The following is a 17,220-nucleotide window of genomic DNA, read 5'->3' on the forward strand; positions in this document are numbered from 1 at the left end:
CTCTAGGGGATAGACAAGTCTAGCCTCACACTCAAGGGATAGACAGATCTAGCCCTACACTCGAGGGACAGAGAAATCTAGCCTTACATTCAAGGGATAGACAAGTCTAGCCTCACACTCAAGGGATAGACAGATCTAGCCCTACACTCGAGGGACAGAGAAATCTAGCCTTACACTCGAGGGATAGACAAATCTAGCCTTAATTACACTCGAGGGATAGACAAATCTAGCCTTACACTCGAGGGATAGACAAATCTAGCCTTACACTCGAGGGATAGACAAGCCTAGCCTTACACTCAAGGGATAGACAAATCTAGCCTTATACTCTAGGGGATAGACAAGTCTAGCCTCACACTCCAGGGATAGACAGATCTAGCCCTACACTCGAGGGATAGACAAACCTAGCCTTACACTCAAGGGATAGACAAATCTAGCCTTACACTCTAGGGGATAGACAGATCTAGCCTTACACTCGAGGGATAGACAAATCTAGCCTCACACTCAAGGGGACAGACAAATCTAGCCTCACACTCAAGGGATAGACAAATCTAGCCTTACACTCGAGGGACAGAGAAATCTAGCCTTACACTCGAGGGACAGAGAAATCTAGCCTTACACTCGAGGGATAGACAAGTCTAGCCTCACACTCAAGGGATAGACACATCTAGCCTTACACTCGAGGGATAGACAAGTCTAGCCTCACACTCGAGGGATAGACACATCTAGCCTTACACTCGAGGGATAGACAATTCTAGCCTTACACTCGAGGGACAGAGAAATCTAGCCTTACACTCAAGGGATAGACAAATCTAGCCTTACACTCGAGGGATAGACAAATCTAGCCTCACACTCAAGGGGACAGACAAATCTAGCCTTACACTCAAGGGATAGACAAATCTAGCCTTACACTCGAGGGATAGACAAATCTAGCCTCACACTCAAGGGATAGACACATCTAGCCTTACACTCGAGGGATAGACAATTCTAGCCTTACACTCGAGGGACAGAGAAATCTAGCCTTACACTCAAGGGATAGACAAATCTAGCCTTACACTCGAGGGATAGACAAATCTAGCCTCACACTCAAGGGGACAGACAAATCTAGCTTTACACTCGAGGGATAGACAAATCTAGCCTCACACTCAAGGGGACAGACAAATCTAGCCTTACACTCGAGGGATAGACAAATCTAGCCTTACACTCGAGGGATAGACAAATCTAGCCTCACACTCAAGGGATAGACACATCTAGCCTTACACTCGAGGGATAGACAATTCTAGCCTTACACTCGAGGGACAGAGAAATCTAGCCTTACACTCTAGGGATAGACCAATCTAGCCCTACACTCGAGGGACAGACAAATCTAGCCTCACACTCAAGGGATAGACAAATCTAGCCTTACACTCGAGGGATAGACAATTCTAGCCTTACACTCGAGGGACAGACAAATCTAGCCCTACACTCGAGGGATAGACAAATCTAGCCTCATACTGAAGGGGGAATAAACAAATCTAGCCTCACACTCGAGGGATAGACAAATCTAGCCTTACACTCGAGGGATAGACAAATCTAGCCTCATACTCAAGGGGAATAAACAAATCTAGCCTCACACTCGAGGGATAGACAAATCTAGCCCTACACTCGAGGGATAGACAAATCTAGCCCTACACTCGACGAGGGATAGACAAAATAGCTGATCTTGTACTGACTGAGTGAGGCTGACCTGTATTATAATATACGTGTATACTAATTATCACATTCTCATTGTATATACAAATTAGGCAGTAACTACTATTTGAAGCTGGACACGATTAAATAAATTTGCAGTCCATTTGGATTCTGTTAAAAAGGGCAAAGTTTGTTGTATCTCGTTTTGCTTTCGTTGCTGTGTTTATGCTGTCTTAATTGCTATTTCACAAGGGTCGACAAAACGAGGCATTGAATCTTAAAGCAATGGCAAGAGTGCAATTCATGACGTAGAAAGTGAAAAACCGATCTTCAAATTATAAATGTTACCATGTACCAAAGACAAATAGCAGATCTACTGCAGCAAAAATAAAGTTATTAATTAACAGTTGTAAAAGATTAATTTCACTGCATGGGTTTTCGTTTTTCAGTGGTTTTATGGAAAAAGTGTGAAATGATAGCTCGAATATTCTCTTTCCATGACATATGTGAAGTTTGTTAGTTAGATGTGAAGGTGTTACTCGTAGTCGACGCAGAGGCAAGACCAGGGAGAAAACTCCTCCATGTGGAAAGAGCAAATGTGGACCATGTGCACGTTGTGGGCGGTCGGGAGTATCGCCAATTTGTTTCCATCTTGCACCAATGAAAAATGACAAAATAATATGCTGATTTGAATCAAAGACAAAAATATCAAAAGCTGACTGCTTTGTAGACTGCATTTGGTCCGTAGTAAAAAAAAAAAATATCTTTACTAAACTCCCGAAAAAGGCCGTAAAAGATAAGATCTTTTTGCTCCGTAGAGCTGTCAACTTCACTGTACACGTGAAGTACCATACTTGCAGTATGAAGAAGCTTTGTATTATCAAAACTGTAATTAAATGTCAATGTTCCTGATATTTTTTTTAAATACAGACTTCAAGATAACGGAAGCAATCTGTGCTTTACCATCATTGCTGAAGAAAATGCCCCAGATTATGTTCCGTACAAAGGTAGGTTATATTTATAAGAAGTCATGTTTTTATGAAGTAATATGTTAGTTAACTTATGGATGGAGCATGGAGCATGCATGCACTCTAGTGTAAGCGGTAATGTGTGTCAACTGAATACTACTTGCATGCACCCCACCTCCTTTCTGGCAAAACCACCACAGAACCTTCATTCTGCATGACCCCAAATACATTGTAATGGCTTTTGTACGTGATAATCTGCTCTATCAAGCAGAATCTTTCTTTCATGAAGTTTCTGGAATGATGACGGGTTTTTTTTAAATCTGGGTCAAAGGTCATGCTTATTTTTTTCTTATTTTAAAGACATTTGATTTTTTTTTTTTTTTGGGGGGGGCGGGGAGGTGTGTGATATGGAATCACCCACAAACTCGCGGAATATGCACCCCAAAAAAAATCTGCATCCCATGTTGACATGGGACGCAGAAAGCACTGTGTTTTTCTGTATTCCAATCATGCTTGTATAGTAACTAACAGTGTTATGTTATGTCATGCAATGGTCGCAAATTGTAGAACTTCTTTTTGGCAAAATTGCTTCCCTAAGCACTGATGTGCTGTATTGTAGCATTAATTAAGTTTTAGCCATTTAGTACTTGAAGTATGAATAAGGCATATGGTTGCTTGCAGCAATATTGAGTAACTTTACTTTTTACTTTTATTTATTTAAGGATGAAGACGGCACACATCCTGTGTACATCGAAATGGATGAATAATCGGCACGTGTCTACAGAGTTTAAAGTAGTTGCAGAAGGCGAGGTAGTTTCTGTTGTTGATGATGTAACGACAGCAGTCGCGTGCTACATTTCCATGTTTGTTATATTTCACCTGCAGTACATCCCAGAACTAGTGGAGACAATTGCTTTTTATCAATATGGTGTCCTTAAGATTGACGACCAGACTGGTATTCATATGTCAGTTTTAAGCCTATTGGCACGTTTGACTAAGAAAAGGTCACTTTCACAGAAAATGTGAAAACAAACTTGATATGACCCAACATGCATATAAAATAACAAACATGTGAAAGTTTAAGCTCAATAAGACTTATGTGTTTGAACTTTTTTTCGAACATCAGAATTTATCCTGCAGGATAAAGACTATTGGTTTTACTCATTTCCTAAAAACTATGGCATTTCAAGCAAAGCTATTTCAATGGAAGTTTTCTTACATGACCATCTTTATACCATGTAAGTTTTGTGCAAATCTGTCAGCATTTATATTTTCATTCTTACCAATGTAAAACACCCTTTTATGAAAGTGTGGAAGGTCAATCGAACCAATCTTTAATTAGCACCCCCAAAACGTGTGCATGTGCATGTAATTCCAATAAATGGTTCTGTATACTAAATGTCCACAATATTGCGTCTAAACTGTGTTAAATTAAACTTTTGTACGAACAAGTTCCTCTTTGGAATGTACCTCTTAAAGTTATTGTTGGCAGCGAATGAAGTTGTGTTCAAGATTTTGCACTGAAATGGCATACAAAATTACCGGTTTTCACGTAAAATTAGAGACTTGTGATAGTTTGTTTACTTTCATAATTGTTTCACTGTCGATTGAAAAATTTGTACATCACTGAATTTGACCTTAAATACCGCTTCATTAAAGTCCTGTCATCACGGTGTGTTCTGTAGGTGGGACTAATGGGTTGTTAAAAAATCTAGTGAAGTTTGTTTAGTGATGTTAAATAATTTTTGAGATTCAGTAGTTATTCAGTAAATTGTTCTCAAAGGAACCGATGCTTAGCAAAGTTGCTTCAGTTGGAGTTGTGTTGGAAATGCAATTAATTTACAGTGAACAGATCAGAACCCTAAAATTGGACCATGTGTTCATTTGTAGTGTAGCTTGAGGGAATTTCCTTGATAAAGTCATTGATAATGAGATAAAAACTTTCACAAGTAAAGCACAAAATTGGCATTAGGTACGCTGTAATTTATTAATTTGTATAATTTAATGTAATATATAAAATATAATAAATTTATTTCAGTAAACTGCATACAGGTGCTTGTTGAACATTTAAAACATTTCATCAAAACAAATGAGAGAAACAATCACAATCCTTACCTAGAGAACACCGTGAAAAATGAATTCAAAGTAAAGTACACAACTTATTATAACTTTGAGTTTGCTAAAAAAATGTACAACGGGTGACATGAAATGGAGGGGAACAAATGTCACACTGTGACACAACCAATTACCGACCGAACCTGTTAGGGCCGACTTACTACAAAGCATGCCTTGTACATGTATACACACTCTATTGAGTAACTCAAACTATTAGTGCAAAGATCTTCGTCATTATCAATTTCTGTTGCACACCTTGAACTAACTGATGACAATTAGCATCTTACATTCAATGTACATTACAGAATATGCTGAATTTGTTGTACCGAGCTACAACTTAGATGACTTCAGATACAATTATCGCTTGTTAAGGGAAGCATTTGATGACATTCATCAACAGATTTCACCTCTTAACTTCACACCATCAAAGTCGATGAGGAAATTGATCCCAGAAAACAACTCCTGGTCTTCGGTTGGTACATGACCAATCATGAGTCCATGCGAGAAGTTGCACAGACATTCGGAATAGCAAATTGAACACATGCCTTAATCTACAAAGCTATGAAGGTGTTCTGCACACACATGTCCCATGTAAACATAATTATTATCCAGTGTTTGAAAATACTTCATTTTAATAATAATAACTATAACAATAACGCTAATTGCTACAATAGCGAGCGATGCAATTTCCTTGATTATTCAAGAACTTGAAACAGTTTCTCCCGATTCTGCCAAATTTATACTGGGGGACTTCAATCAGTGTAGATTGAATAAAGTGTTGCCATCATATCACCAATATGTCGACAAACCCACAAGGAATGGCGCAACTTTAGACCTCTGTTATGGTAATGTACAATCTGCATATAAAACCAGGATTTGTCCCCAACTGGGCAACTCCGATCACAATACCATTCTCCTGCTACCAACGTATAGGCAGGTCCTTAAAAGATCAAAACCTGTGACAAAGGTGAAACAACTGTGGTCCAGTGAATCCGTAGAAAAGCTACGTGCGTGCTTGTTTTGACTGCACCAACAGGGACAGTTTCACAGACACTTCGAACTCAATAGATGAAATCGTAACTGTTGTAACTGACTACGTTAAGTTCTGCACTGATATGCTAATACCATCAAGCACCAAACAGGTGTACCCTAACGACAAACCATGGATCTCCCGTGAACTGAAAACGTTACTTCAAGAGAAACGACGGTTGTTTGCAGCTGGCCAGCTACAACGTGTGAAGGAGTTGCAAAGGTCCATCGAAAAACAAATTAAACTTTGCAAAGCAGACTATAAACGTCGACTAGAGAAGAATTTTCAACAAAATAACTCTCGAGCCGCGTGGCAGGCGATGCAAACAACAACGGGATACAAATCAAAGAAACGCTTGCCTGAATGCTCAAAGGACTTTACAGATGAACTGAACAATTTTTACTGTAGATTTGATATTCGCGATTTTACTGCAGAGAACACTTTATTGGACAGTTCATTAACAAATGTTTCACTAACTGACAATGTTACCATTAATGAAGCTGATGCTAGGAATGTCTTCTCAGGTCTGAAGTTAAATAAAGCTGTTGGACCTGATGGTATTAGTCATGTAGCCATCAACTTGCCAATGTACTCACATCAATTTTTCAAATGACATTAGATGAAGGTTCTATCCCCCAAAATTGGAAAATGTCAATGATAGTCCCAGTGCCAAAGCAAAAGAAGGCTACTGTGTTAAATGATTATCGTCCGATTGCATTAAAATCCAATATCATGAAATGCTTGGAAAGATCACCTGGACTCACCCCGAACATACGTCAGGTCTCTGTTTATTGATTTCTCCAGTGCTTTTAACACAATACAACCTCATATCCTTACGCAGAAATTATTACAAATGAATATCTCACCCCAAATTGTGCGATGGATACATGAATTTTTAAGAGATAGGCCACAGTGGGTCAAAGTAGGAGGTGTTTGTTCTGATGTAAAATATATCAATACTGGTGTTCCTCAAGGATGTGTCATCTCTCCTTTGTTATTTTCGTTATATACCAGTGACTGTTTATGTTCCAGCTCAAATTGCAGCATCATTAAATATGCAGATGACACGGTAATTACTGGGTACTTGAAAAATGACTCTACCGAGTATGTAACAGAGGTCATGAATTTTATTGACTGGTGTAATCGTCACTATCTCTCGATAAATGTACAGAAAACTAAGGAGATGATTTTTGATTTTCGACGAGGTGCTGAGACACATGACCCTCTCACTATCAATAACTGCATTGTAGAAAGAGTCAATGAATATAAGTATCTTGGAACTGAAGTGGATGATCAACTGAACTGGAATAGGAATACTGAAACGATATACAGTAAAGCTAACCAACGTTTGTACTTTTTGAGAAAACTGAAGAAATTTCATGTAGACCGATCTATCTTGCGTTTATTTTATCAGTCCTTGATACAGAGTGTTTTAACTTTTAACTTAATATGTACATACGGTTTACTTTCACAGCAGAGTAAGAAGAAATTTGACTGGGTAAAGCAAAATGCTCAGCGGATCATAGGTTTAATCTTGCCATCCTTGGATATAAAATTTGAAACAAAAATGGTTGCCAAGTTAAGTACAGCAATGAAGGACCCGACCCACCCACTTTTTAATTGCTTTGTTTTTAATCGCTCTGGTATTAGACTCCGTCCACCCCAAACAAAATCACTTCGTTTTCGACAATCCTTTGTTCCCAATTCAATTCATCTTTTTAATTCTTTAGTCAAACGGTAATTACTTATTTTTTAACTGTACCACAAATGTTTTGTATAATTTTAATGTAATTTGTAAGTATTGTCAGTAATATATTCCAATCATTCGCTGTAATTTTAGCAATATACAATTTTTTCGTGGTTTTGTATTGTGCTTTACATTTTATTGTTCGGTTTTATGAACATGTTTATTATAATAATAATAATAATAATTTTTTAATATCTCCAATTTTTTTAAAATTCACCAGTTCAATTTTCTCTTCATGATACTCCTTGGAGGTGTCCGATTACCTCCTGTGACCTCCGGCGCTGTTGTACCTTTGCAGAGGAGGCAAATCTAGTGTCCAAGCCAGAATCTAACGAGGCCTCCTAGCGAGTGGTGTGCCTCTATTCGTCTTCTAGCCGGAATATTATGTCCGTCAACTGTTCCTTCTTTGCCTCCTGGCGTGTACCCTCCTCCAGAGGAGCCAAGGGCCGTGAACAACGAGGGAACATCAGAGCACAGAGGGGACCTGGGGCCGATTTCACTAACGTCTATGTTTGCGATCATTGCTAACACGCTTGCGATGAGATCGCAAACCTCAAATCCATCGCAATTGCGATGAAGCTAATTTTGCGTTTCACAAAAGTCATCGCTAGTCATCGCGATAGCGATGGCTTAAAATTAAAATAAACGTTTTGTACGAGGCCTAAAACTAGTGACCTTTGATGGCATGACCTTTGACATGACCATGACTGAAAAAAAAGCGGCACGGTGAAAAATGGATTCGGATTCTGCTCCGTGTTGTTCGTCCGACGTCGCTGGCAAGTCGACGGGTTCGTCCAGTAAGAAGCAAACGGTAGGTTAAAATGCAAAACAACTATGAAACCCATAGGATTGTAGTTTATATTTTGTTTTCATTTGTTGTGTTAAACGGCTGTAGTTTTACGTTCAGAATAATGTGAATTAAAACACAGATTAGAAGATGAGAATCCTCGGTTTACGGTTACGGTACGACAACACGTACACAACAATGTTGCTTGTGTAGTGATGCGAGCTAGCTGGCACTTTGTCAGTGTATTACAGTGTACAGTACTTGTTTAGATTGGCTCATAAAAATACGATGGTGTAATCTAGGTAGCTAACGCTAGAGTCTATTACAATACAACCCATTTTACAGTATTTAGTTTAATAGTTGGGAGCTTGATGATGATGATGATCGTATTTTGTCACTGTCAATAGTTGACAATACTCTGTTTATTAATATTACCCTTGCCCAAAAGTTTCTCTCGCCTACTCTTCTCAAAAATTCAAAACTAGTGAATGTTTTACTTGCTTGGTCACGTCAGTTGGTTATTGTGTGTGAAGGCAGTTTATTCAGGCCGGTAGTTGCACATAACAAATTAAAACTGTGCATTTTTCATTCTTAATATGTTGTATTGAATATAACATATTTTTAACAAAATGGAGAATTTTAAATCACCAGAATCTCTGAGCTGAACCACATCATTCATTGGCAGCCATAACATTAAAAATCGAGCCAGGGTAGAACAAAATTTTGTCAGTGAAGCACTAGACTTTTATGGTGTAGTCTGGACCCTATAACCTAATAACTTTTATATAAAAGAGCCTACTTTAGTTGTAAAGATTTATTACGTGTAATTTATTATTAATTCGATAATAAATAAGTTTATACCAAATATTATGACCTGTGTTCTCACTATTTGAATATGGTTATTTTCCGGATTGCAGAATTTTGACTGAGGTGAGATTTAGTAGTATTGACAAAGTATCCAATGAATTGTAGGTTCCATATGTTACCTTTTCTTTATATGAAAGTACTACATGCATGAAGATTTTGATTATTTACACAATACAACTGTTGCAAATAACTGTAACAGGATTGTTGATGCTTTGTTTTTTATTTCTTTATTAAATTAGAAATCCCGACAAAAGCGATGGGAAGAATGGGAGACGATTGCCCTTCGTTAAGGATAATGCAACATTCGTTAAGGATAATGCCAGGGAATTGTTCGGCAGCACTGGCTGTGCTGCAGTAGAAAGCGTCAAGAGAAAAGCGTGGCAAAGGTGTGAGATGGAGTTACGGGCAGCTGGTGGCCCAGAACATCCTGGGGGATGGGATGCCATACGCAGGAAATGGTCGGATGCAACATACCGAGCCAAAATTTACAGCAGAAAATTGCAGGGGAGAAACGTGACAGGTACGGTTTTTCATAAATTTGTTTATAAATTTTCAAGTTCACTGTTGTTAAGGTGCTAAAGAGAATGTTTGAATAGTTAGCAAACTTTAAATTTTCCTCTAACTTAGGAGGTGGAAAACAGCCAGAGAAAAACCCAGCAATGGAGGCTGTCCTCAACGCATTGCCTGATGAGGTAGCCAATGGCATTGTCCCCCTCGGTGTCTGCGAAACAAAACCAAAGGTAAAGAACAGCTTTGTGTGTCATGTTGGGTTTATAAGATGCTGTGTTTTGAGCTAAACACCAGTAAAACCTGCTTTTCTTAATTCTGGCATTTATATATGTTGTCAACCAATAGATGGACTGCAATGCGTCATCGACAGCCATCTTTAATGTATTTAACACGTGAAAAGTGCACAAGTGTATGTGCTGCGCGTGACTCTCATGCACTTTTCACTTGTTAAATTTATCAAAGATGGCGGTTGATGACGCATATTGCAATCCATCTATTGTGATGAATTGTTGGCTTCAACTGTTTGATGCAACGGCGCTGTTAAGTGGGCGGGTCTAAAAGTGTACTGGGATTTGATTGGTTAAAATACGGGCAATGCTTTAACACAGTCACTTATCTTCCAGTACGCGCTAATCAACCAATCAGATGCTTGAACTGTAGGTGGTTTAAAAACCTATATACTAAATCCTCTTTTTTTATTGCAGTGTGTATTGTGAATGTCAATGCATCACGCTCTGTATACGGATAATGCAAAAAATACATTCAGGGAATCACCTTACCCTTAAGGTGATCTTCTGGCTGCCGCTTCCCAGCTTGTATCGTAATTTGGGTGTGATCCCTGGCTACACGGCAGTTAACGGTTGTATGGCTGCTGACTGGTACCCCAGAACAAAGATATTGACAAAATAGGGACACCGCCAATATAGGGCTAGATAGCTCAGTTGGTAGAGCGCCGGCACGTTAATCCGGAGGTCATTGGTTCGAATCCCACTCTAGTCAATTCTTTGTTCAACCCCAAAAATCATTTACAAATTTACCCAGTCAGTTTCCCTTTTGGTTTATATTGTTTTTATAAGAGGCGTACCAGTGATGCGAGGCGTACCAGTGTATTGCTTTGTGTTCCACTGACCACATGTGCTAGTGTGGGTCAGTGAGCAGCGTTACAGCATTGATGACAGACTTACTTTTTTTTCTTGTGGCTAATCGGAGTAGAACAGTTCAAATCCAAAGTCAGTAAATGTGTGTTGGAATTGTGGGATGCCCTATACAGATTAAAAATAGAGAATAATCTCAACTAACAACTAACATTTTCTTTCTTTATTAACAGTCACAGAGTCAGGTGTCACAAACATCAATGCTCAAACCGAAAGGTAAACGCAAGCGACAGGAAAAACAAACAAGACCAAATAAACACAACAAGCCAAGTAAAGAGGTAGAATTGCTCGAGCTTAATCGCCAACTCTTGTCCCTTGAACAGGAGAAGATGCAGTATAGAGCAGAGAAGCTTAGTCTTCAAAGGGAGATAGTGAATGTTTTGCAAGACATAAATGCAAACTTAGCTAAGTTAATTCCATCACCTTTTCAAATTCTCTTGGACCCCGAACAATAAACAGCAAACTGACAATCTGCTCTGTTTTAATTGATAAAGGAACATTACAGAATTGGTAAGAGAAACACTAGTCTAAGATCACGGGGTTTACATAAAACTTTAACTGTCCAATGATCGAGTAAAACACCCCTTGAAATATTTCTGTCTGAAATTTCAACTTTTGATGAGAAAAACAAATAGTTCACACAGTTTGAAGATAATGATAGTAGAAAGCTTCCCTGAAAATAATACGTGCTGAGGTGCTGTAGTTTTGGGGAAATGAGTAAAACAATGTCATGAAAATAATTTTCGTCTCACAGATCATGAGACGAAAATTATTTTAAGCATGTAAAAACATATTTTCATGACATTGTTTTACTCATATTGTAAAAACTAAAGCACCTCAATAAGTAATATTTGAAGGGAAGCTTTACACTATCATTAACTTCTAACCCCTGAAGTTTAATATAAATCTGTGGACATTTGGAAAAAGTACCCAAATCCTTTAAAACAAAAGGCAACTATTAAACACACTAATTTGTGCAACAAGTGTGTTTTTACTTTAATTACTCTCTTGCACCTTTGATGACCAATTCAGTCCAAATTTTCACAGGTTTGTATTTTATGCAGATGTTGGGATTGCCTTCAGCAATTATTAAAGGTGTCCAGTGTCTTTAAAACTACTTGCTTACTGTTTGGCCCTTGACATGAATCTCTACTCACTGTTAAACTGCATTCTGTGTATTGATCTCTTTTGAGTGATAGATGTATACACATTAACTGGCAATGAGGTTAAATGGTATATGTCTATTCCCCTGAGGGACTTCCAGTTGCCAGAAGAAGGACCTATTTTTTGGGGTCACACATTTAATTTCCCGGATTACAGTGCTCTCTCTTGACTTGAATCGTGAACAGCAACTACAAAACTTCCTATCTTTTACAGGTTTCTGTTCTTAATTCACATTTTAAGACCGAGCTGTGTTATAAAACCCATATTGACTGGCATAATTCTGTAATTAGTGTACGACAATTCCCCCTCGGGCCTGTGAGTGACCAGAAGAGCGACCTATTTCCCTCGGCCTTCGGTCTCTGGAAAGAGGTTGCTCTTCTGGTCACTCAAAGTCCCTTGGGGGGAATAGATGTACACTAGTTACCTCATTGACAGTCAATATGTGTTTATTATAACACACCTTCAGCCTCGGAAATAGGTCCCTCTTCTGGTCACTCTAAGTTACCTCAGGGGATTAGACATGCACTATTTGATGGGTCAATATGTGTAAATTAGTCTGTTTTCACACTGGAAAAAATGAACCTTGAAATTTAGATTTTCAGATTTCCTCAAAAAGTTCGCTGTGTAAAGTAGAATTCCCTCCTTTTTAATCACCTGTACAGAATAATAGTAATGACACTGTTAGCACCGATGTTTAAAGGTTCTGTATACATTTGATAATCATACCACCACTCAAAAAAGTGGCTTTTAATAGCTCAAAACTGCTATTAAACCCCTTTTGAAATTCTTTCATTGATTAGTGTTATGGTATTTTATCTTCAAGTTGGCTTGAATCCTTGACTCTGACTGATTGGTTGAACCATAGCAACAACAGTGTGATATAAACCTTTTTTTATTCAGCCAAGCAGATCCTTGCCATTTGATTGGAGGATTGTCAGTCATGTGATAGCAATTAAAAGTACTATTGCATGCTGCGTCACTCAGCGTTCCATCCGCGTTCCATGCAGCAGTAGTGTTACTGCAAGGCAAATGTTTTGGCGTCTGCGTGTCTCAAAATACATGTAGCTGACAAAATGCATATGGTCACTGCTGAATCCAACAGGCTGACCCAAAAGAACCGGGTGTAATTTCACAATTCAAAAGTGTAGGCCTACACTTTCTTTGTTTTGAAAGTTGTATCCTCCAATCAAAATGACAAAGATCTGTTTTTCATTCATGTAATAGTGCGAAACTTTTTCTTCGTTGAATAGAACATTCCATCTTTTAACTCATGAACATATTTGCACCATTGCACTCATAAACATTCATTATTCGCATAAAATTGCATGGCCCATATCACACCCTGCGACTTGTGTATCGTAATTACAGACCAAGTTTGCTTGAAGATAAATACGCTATCACACACGGGCTCAAAAGAAACCCCCCAAAAAAAAGCCTGTGATATTATAATGTTATCACATAAGCCAAGTGGAATATGGAAAAATATATCGCTTCTGTATCCCGTATCCAACGAGGCTGAAGGCTGAGTTAGATATGGGACGCAGACACGCTTTATATTTTTCTCTTGTGTGATAGCAATGGGTTCCGATTACCAAATGTATACAATCCCTTTAAAATGCATTAGCTACCAGACGGTCTCTACCAATATTGCCTTGAATGTTTGCGGGTCCAACATAGTCAGGTACCTCTATGATTTCTAGTTGGTGCTGTCTTCCCAGATAGGGGTCATTGATGTCCTTGGAGATGTTGTACAAAACAACACATGCTACGATAACTCTGCAAGCACGATCTGGAGAGATTCGGAGCCCCTTCCTTAAGCATGGGAATTTCATTTTGAGCTGCCCATTAGTCTGCTCAATGATGACTCGGGTATGGCGATGGGAGCTGTGGTACACATAAAATAAATAAAAAAGAAATGCATTAAAGCATAGTTTTAATTTAAATTATATTTATATAATTTATATGCTGGTGCATATTTTATTTTTTTACCAATACACCTATGTGTGTTAGCACTGTACATGTACATGTATACTCAATTCAAACTGCCTCTAGCTACAGGGCAACCGGTAGTCTAGTGTGTAAGACCATGCTCTAGCATTGTAAGGGTCGTGGTAGCTAGAGGCAGTTCCAATCCATACATTGGTGTATGGGTAAACAAATTAATAAATAATATCCTTTATCCCCCATGCAAATTTAACATCTCTTACATGCTGGTGCATCCAAAAAAACAACCAATAGGACATTATAAGATTGATTAATTGATGAATCTGACAAAACTTTGTTACAACTTAAATTCTGGTTCTGTTTCTTTGAAACAATAAATTTGTAAATTTCTGACACCCAGGACAAGTATGTGACAAAACGTTTGTTGTTTGTATTAATGGTATTTAAACATGGTACCAGCACAATCCCATACAGGTTTGCTGCCGTGAGTCTGAACATGGATGTGTGAGTGCTGTGCCACTTTTACAATTCACGTAAAACTGCAATAAAAAGAAATATGAGCTATAACTTATTTGTTTGGAATGTGACTTAACCACTGTGTAGAAACATGGCACTTTTAGTTTTAAAGTTCCATGGAAAAAATTTTTTCACACGCTACCACTTTTTCGTTCAATATGAAATAATTGAAGGAAAATTATGAAAAGTTTACATTTAGCGCAACTACTTTTTTGTGTGATAATTATGATATAATAATTATAAAATCTAATTTACTTCAAAAATTGAGGTAAATTATGAATGAGATACAAAATCCCTTTTTGTAAAAATGAGTGAAAAAGTCATCATGGTCAGTGTGGCAGGATACGGAAAGTTGTCCAAATCCCTTTACTTTTATGTACATGAAATGGGAAGCAGAAATTACTAATAATAAATAAGCCTTAATAAAAAAAAAATTCAAGGTCAAACTTCCAAAAATCTTAGTTCTTATTAAATTTAGGCCTAGCATATAACGAGAGTCGAGCGTGTTCGTCCATTCAACTTTCACTGAAGTGAAGTTTCAGTTTCAATCAAATCGATAAACATGATAAACAAAAATTGTATATTGCTTATAATCAAACTTGACTTTACCTCTGCCCTCAGGTCATGGAATTGACAGGATACTCATAAATCTGGCCATGTGATCTGGCAAAGTAACCCTCTTATTTACGAAGAGGCAACGACAGTGTGCGACCAAAAAATGTCTATCCAATGTGAAGGTGAAGAGCGCCACCAGTTGTCAAGCTTTGACGCATTCACCATCAACACGATTATTTTATTCGTCCGCTAATTATGGTCTAGTCTAAAAAGCTACCTAAAATAACTTTTTCCGAACAGGCCTTTTATTTAATTGGCAACAAGAAATCATGTCTAAATGCCCAAAATATCCGTCAAAACAAAACTTATGACGCGGCGCCGAAGTTTTGTACCCTGGAATTCAAAAAGCTTTCGCCAATCGGAAAAACTATATCTTGCGGGACGCATAAGGCCTATAAATAAATAAATCAATGTTTGTTGTTTTATTGAAAGGGTCTCTTTTACCTATTGTATGCTCTCTCGGCAGCAGTCGCTGGGTTGCCGAACGTTTTCATCAGCCAACTTCGTTGTGGGTATCCCGAGTCCCCCAGTAAAAGCCCGCGAAGCTGGCTCCTTTCAAACATAACACCGACATCACTCTCCTGAATTATCCTACTGTCGTGAGTAAATCCCGGCCATCTTGCTACGACGTTTGTTATTTTGTAATTGGTGTCACAGACTAGCTGCACATTAATACTATGTATGCCTTTCCGGTTTACGTATGCAAATTCGTTTGGGCCATAAGGGCAGCAGTCGAGGGGAACATGGGTGCAGTCGACGGCCCCTACTGCTCCAGGGAAACCCGCCAAGGCGTAGAAGCCCATCTGCTTTGCAGCAACTTCCGCCGGTGTTGTAGGCCACAGCACATACCTATCTTTCATTCCAACAAGTACGTTCGTGACTCTGTGAACTATTCTGCAAGTGCTTGCCTCAGATATATTGTGGTGTTCCGACGAAGTGGAATAAAAACAGCCAGTGGCGAAGAATCGAAGAGCCACAAATACTTGAGTTCTTCCGTCAATAGCGTGACTTCTTAAAGTCTGTGGCCGAAGGTGTGGTTCTAACAAGTCAATCACTCGCATGACTCCGTTCCGAGTAAATCGGTAGTATTTATGCATTTTTTTGTCACTATATGAATCCAGCGGGTTTGTTCGGTCTCTGAACACCCGTTCTCTCTGCAAAGCTCGTGCATTGTTAACATAGAGTAAGAACAACGCCATTTTACTCGAATTTAAGACAAAATCCGCTAAAAGCACGTCAATACGTACACCGCTAATGAAAATAACAAACAAAATGGCGCAATTTGTCAAAAGTTTGCGATGAACTTTTACTTTGCGACCACTAACGAGTCATCGCAAGCTTGTCATCGCTAAATAAACCTTTGCGATGAGAATATTCATCGCTAAGTTTTAGTGAAATCGTTGGCTAAAATCCATTGCTAAGTAGCGATGGATTTTAGATTTAGCGATCGATTTCGGCGTTTGCGATGACCAAAACGCGTTAGTGAAATCGGCCCCTGCAACCCATCCATTAGGTGCCTCTTCCCACATCGGCCTACCAAGAGGGGGTGAAGGTTCGTGAGTATTAACTGCAGAGGATTCACGACGTGCAGTTCGTAATAGGGCTTTCATCTCGGGTTTTTCGATTAAAGTTTTCACAAGGTTTTCATAAATTAGTTTTTTCTTTCATCATTTTCTCGCAACTTTAAAGACCAATTGAGCTCAAATTTTCAAAGGCTTATTGTATGCTTATGTTGGGATACACCAAGTGAGAAGACTGGTCTTTGACAATTACCAAACGTGTTTGTTTGTTTGTTTTTAATTTTCAAAAATCACAATAAATAATCTTAAAACATATAAGAAATAAGAACAAAGGGTGATATGAAGAGGGCACAAAGCCTAGACCCTCTTATAAATTAAGCGGTTTTACTTTACAACAATAACGATGTTGATTGATGAAATGAAAGTGCAGTGAAAGTTTTTATGCCTACAGCAAAAGCAGAACAAAATTACTTGGGAATTTACAAAGTTAGATAGTTTGGAATAGATATTGGACGCACAAGCGATATAGCTATATACATGTGCATTTGTATAATGGAAAAATGATAAACGATTTAATAAAATTACATGGCACCTAATTTTGCTCGTGGCCACTTA

The 17,220-nt window shown here is 38.4% G+C and overlaps 1 protein-coding gene across 1 annotated transcript; it reads right to left on the reverse strand.

Annotated features, from left to right (window-relative positions):
- Positions 1–13,620: 13,620 nt before the first annotated feature.
- On the reverse strand, positions 13,621–16,284 carry LOC117306427 (putative nuclease HARBI1). Its single transcript, XM_033791008.1, has 2 exons — positions 15,530–16,284; positions 13,621–13,894 (listed from the first exon to the last, which is right to left on the reverse strand). Exons 1-2 carry the CDS (start codon positions 16,282–16,284, stop codon positions 13,621–13,623), a joined length of 1,029 nt encoding a protein of 342 aa, XP_033646899.1.
- Between the last annotated feature and the right edge of the window lie 936 nt (positions 16,285–17,220).

The sequence above is a fragment of the Asterias rubens genome, unplaced genomic scaffold (genome assembly GCF_902459465.1).
Source record: "Asterias rubens unplaced genomic scaffold, eAstRub1.3, whole genome shotgun sequence".
Taxonomy (NCBI): Eukaryota; Metazoa; Echinodermata; class Asteroidea; order Forcipulatida; family Asteriidae; genus Asterias; species Asterias rubens.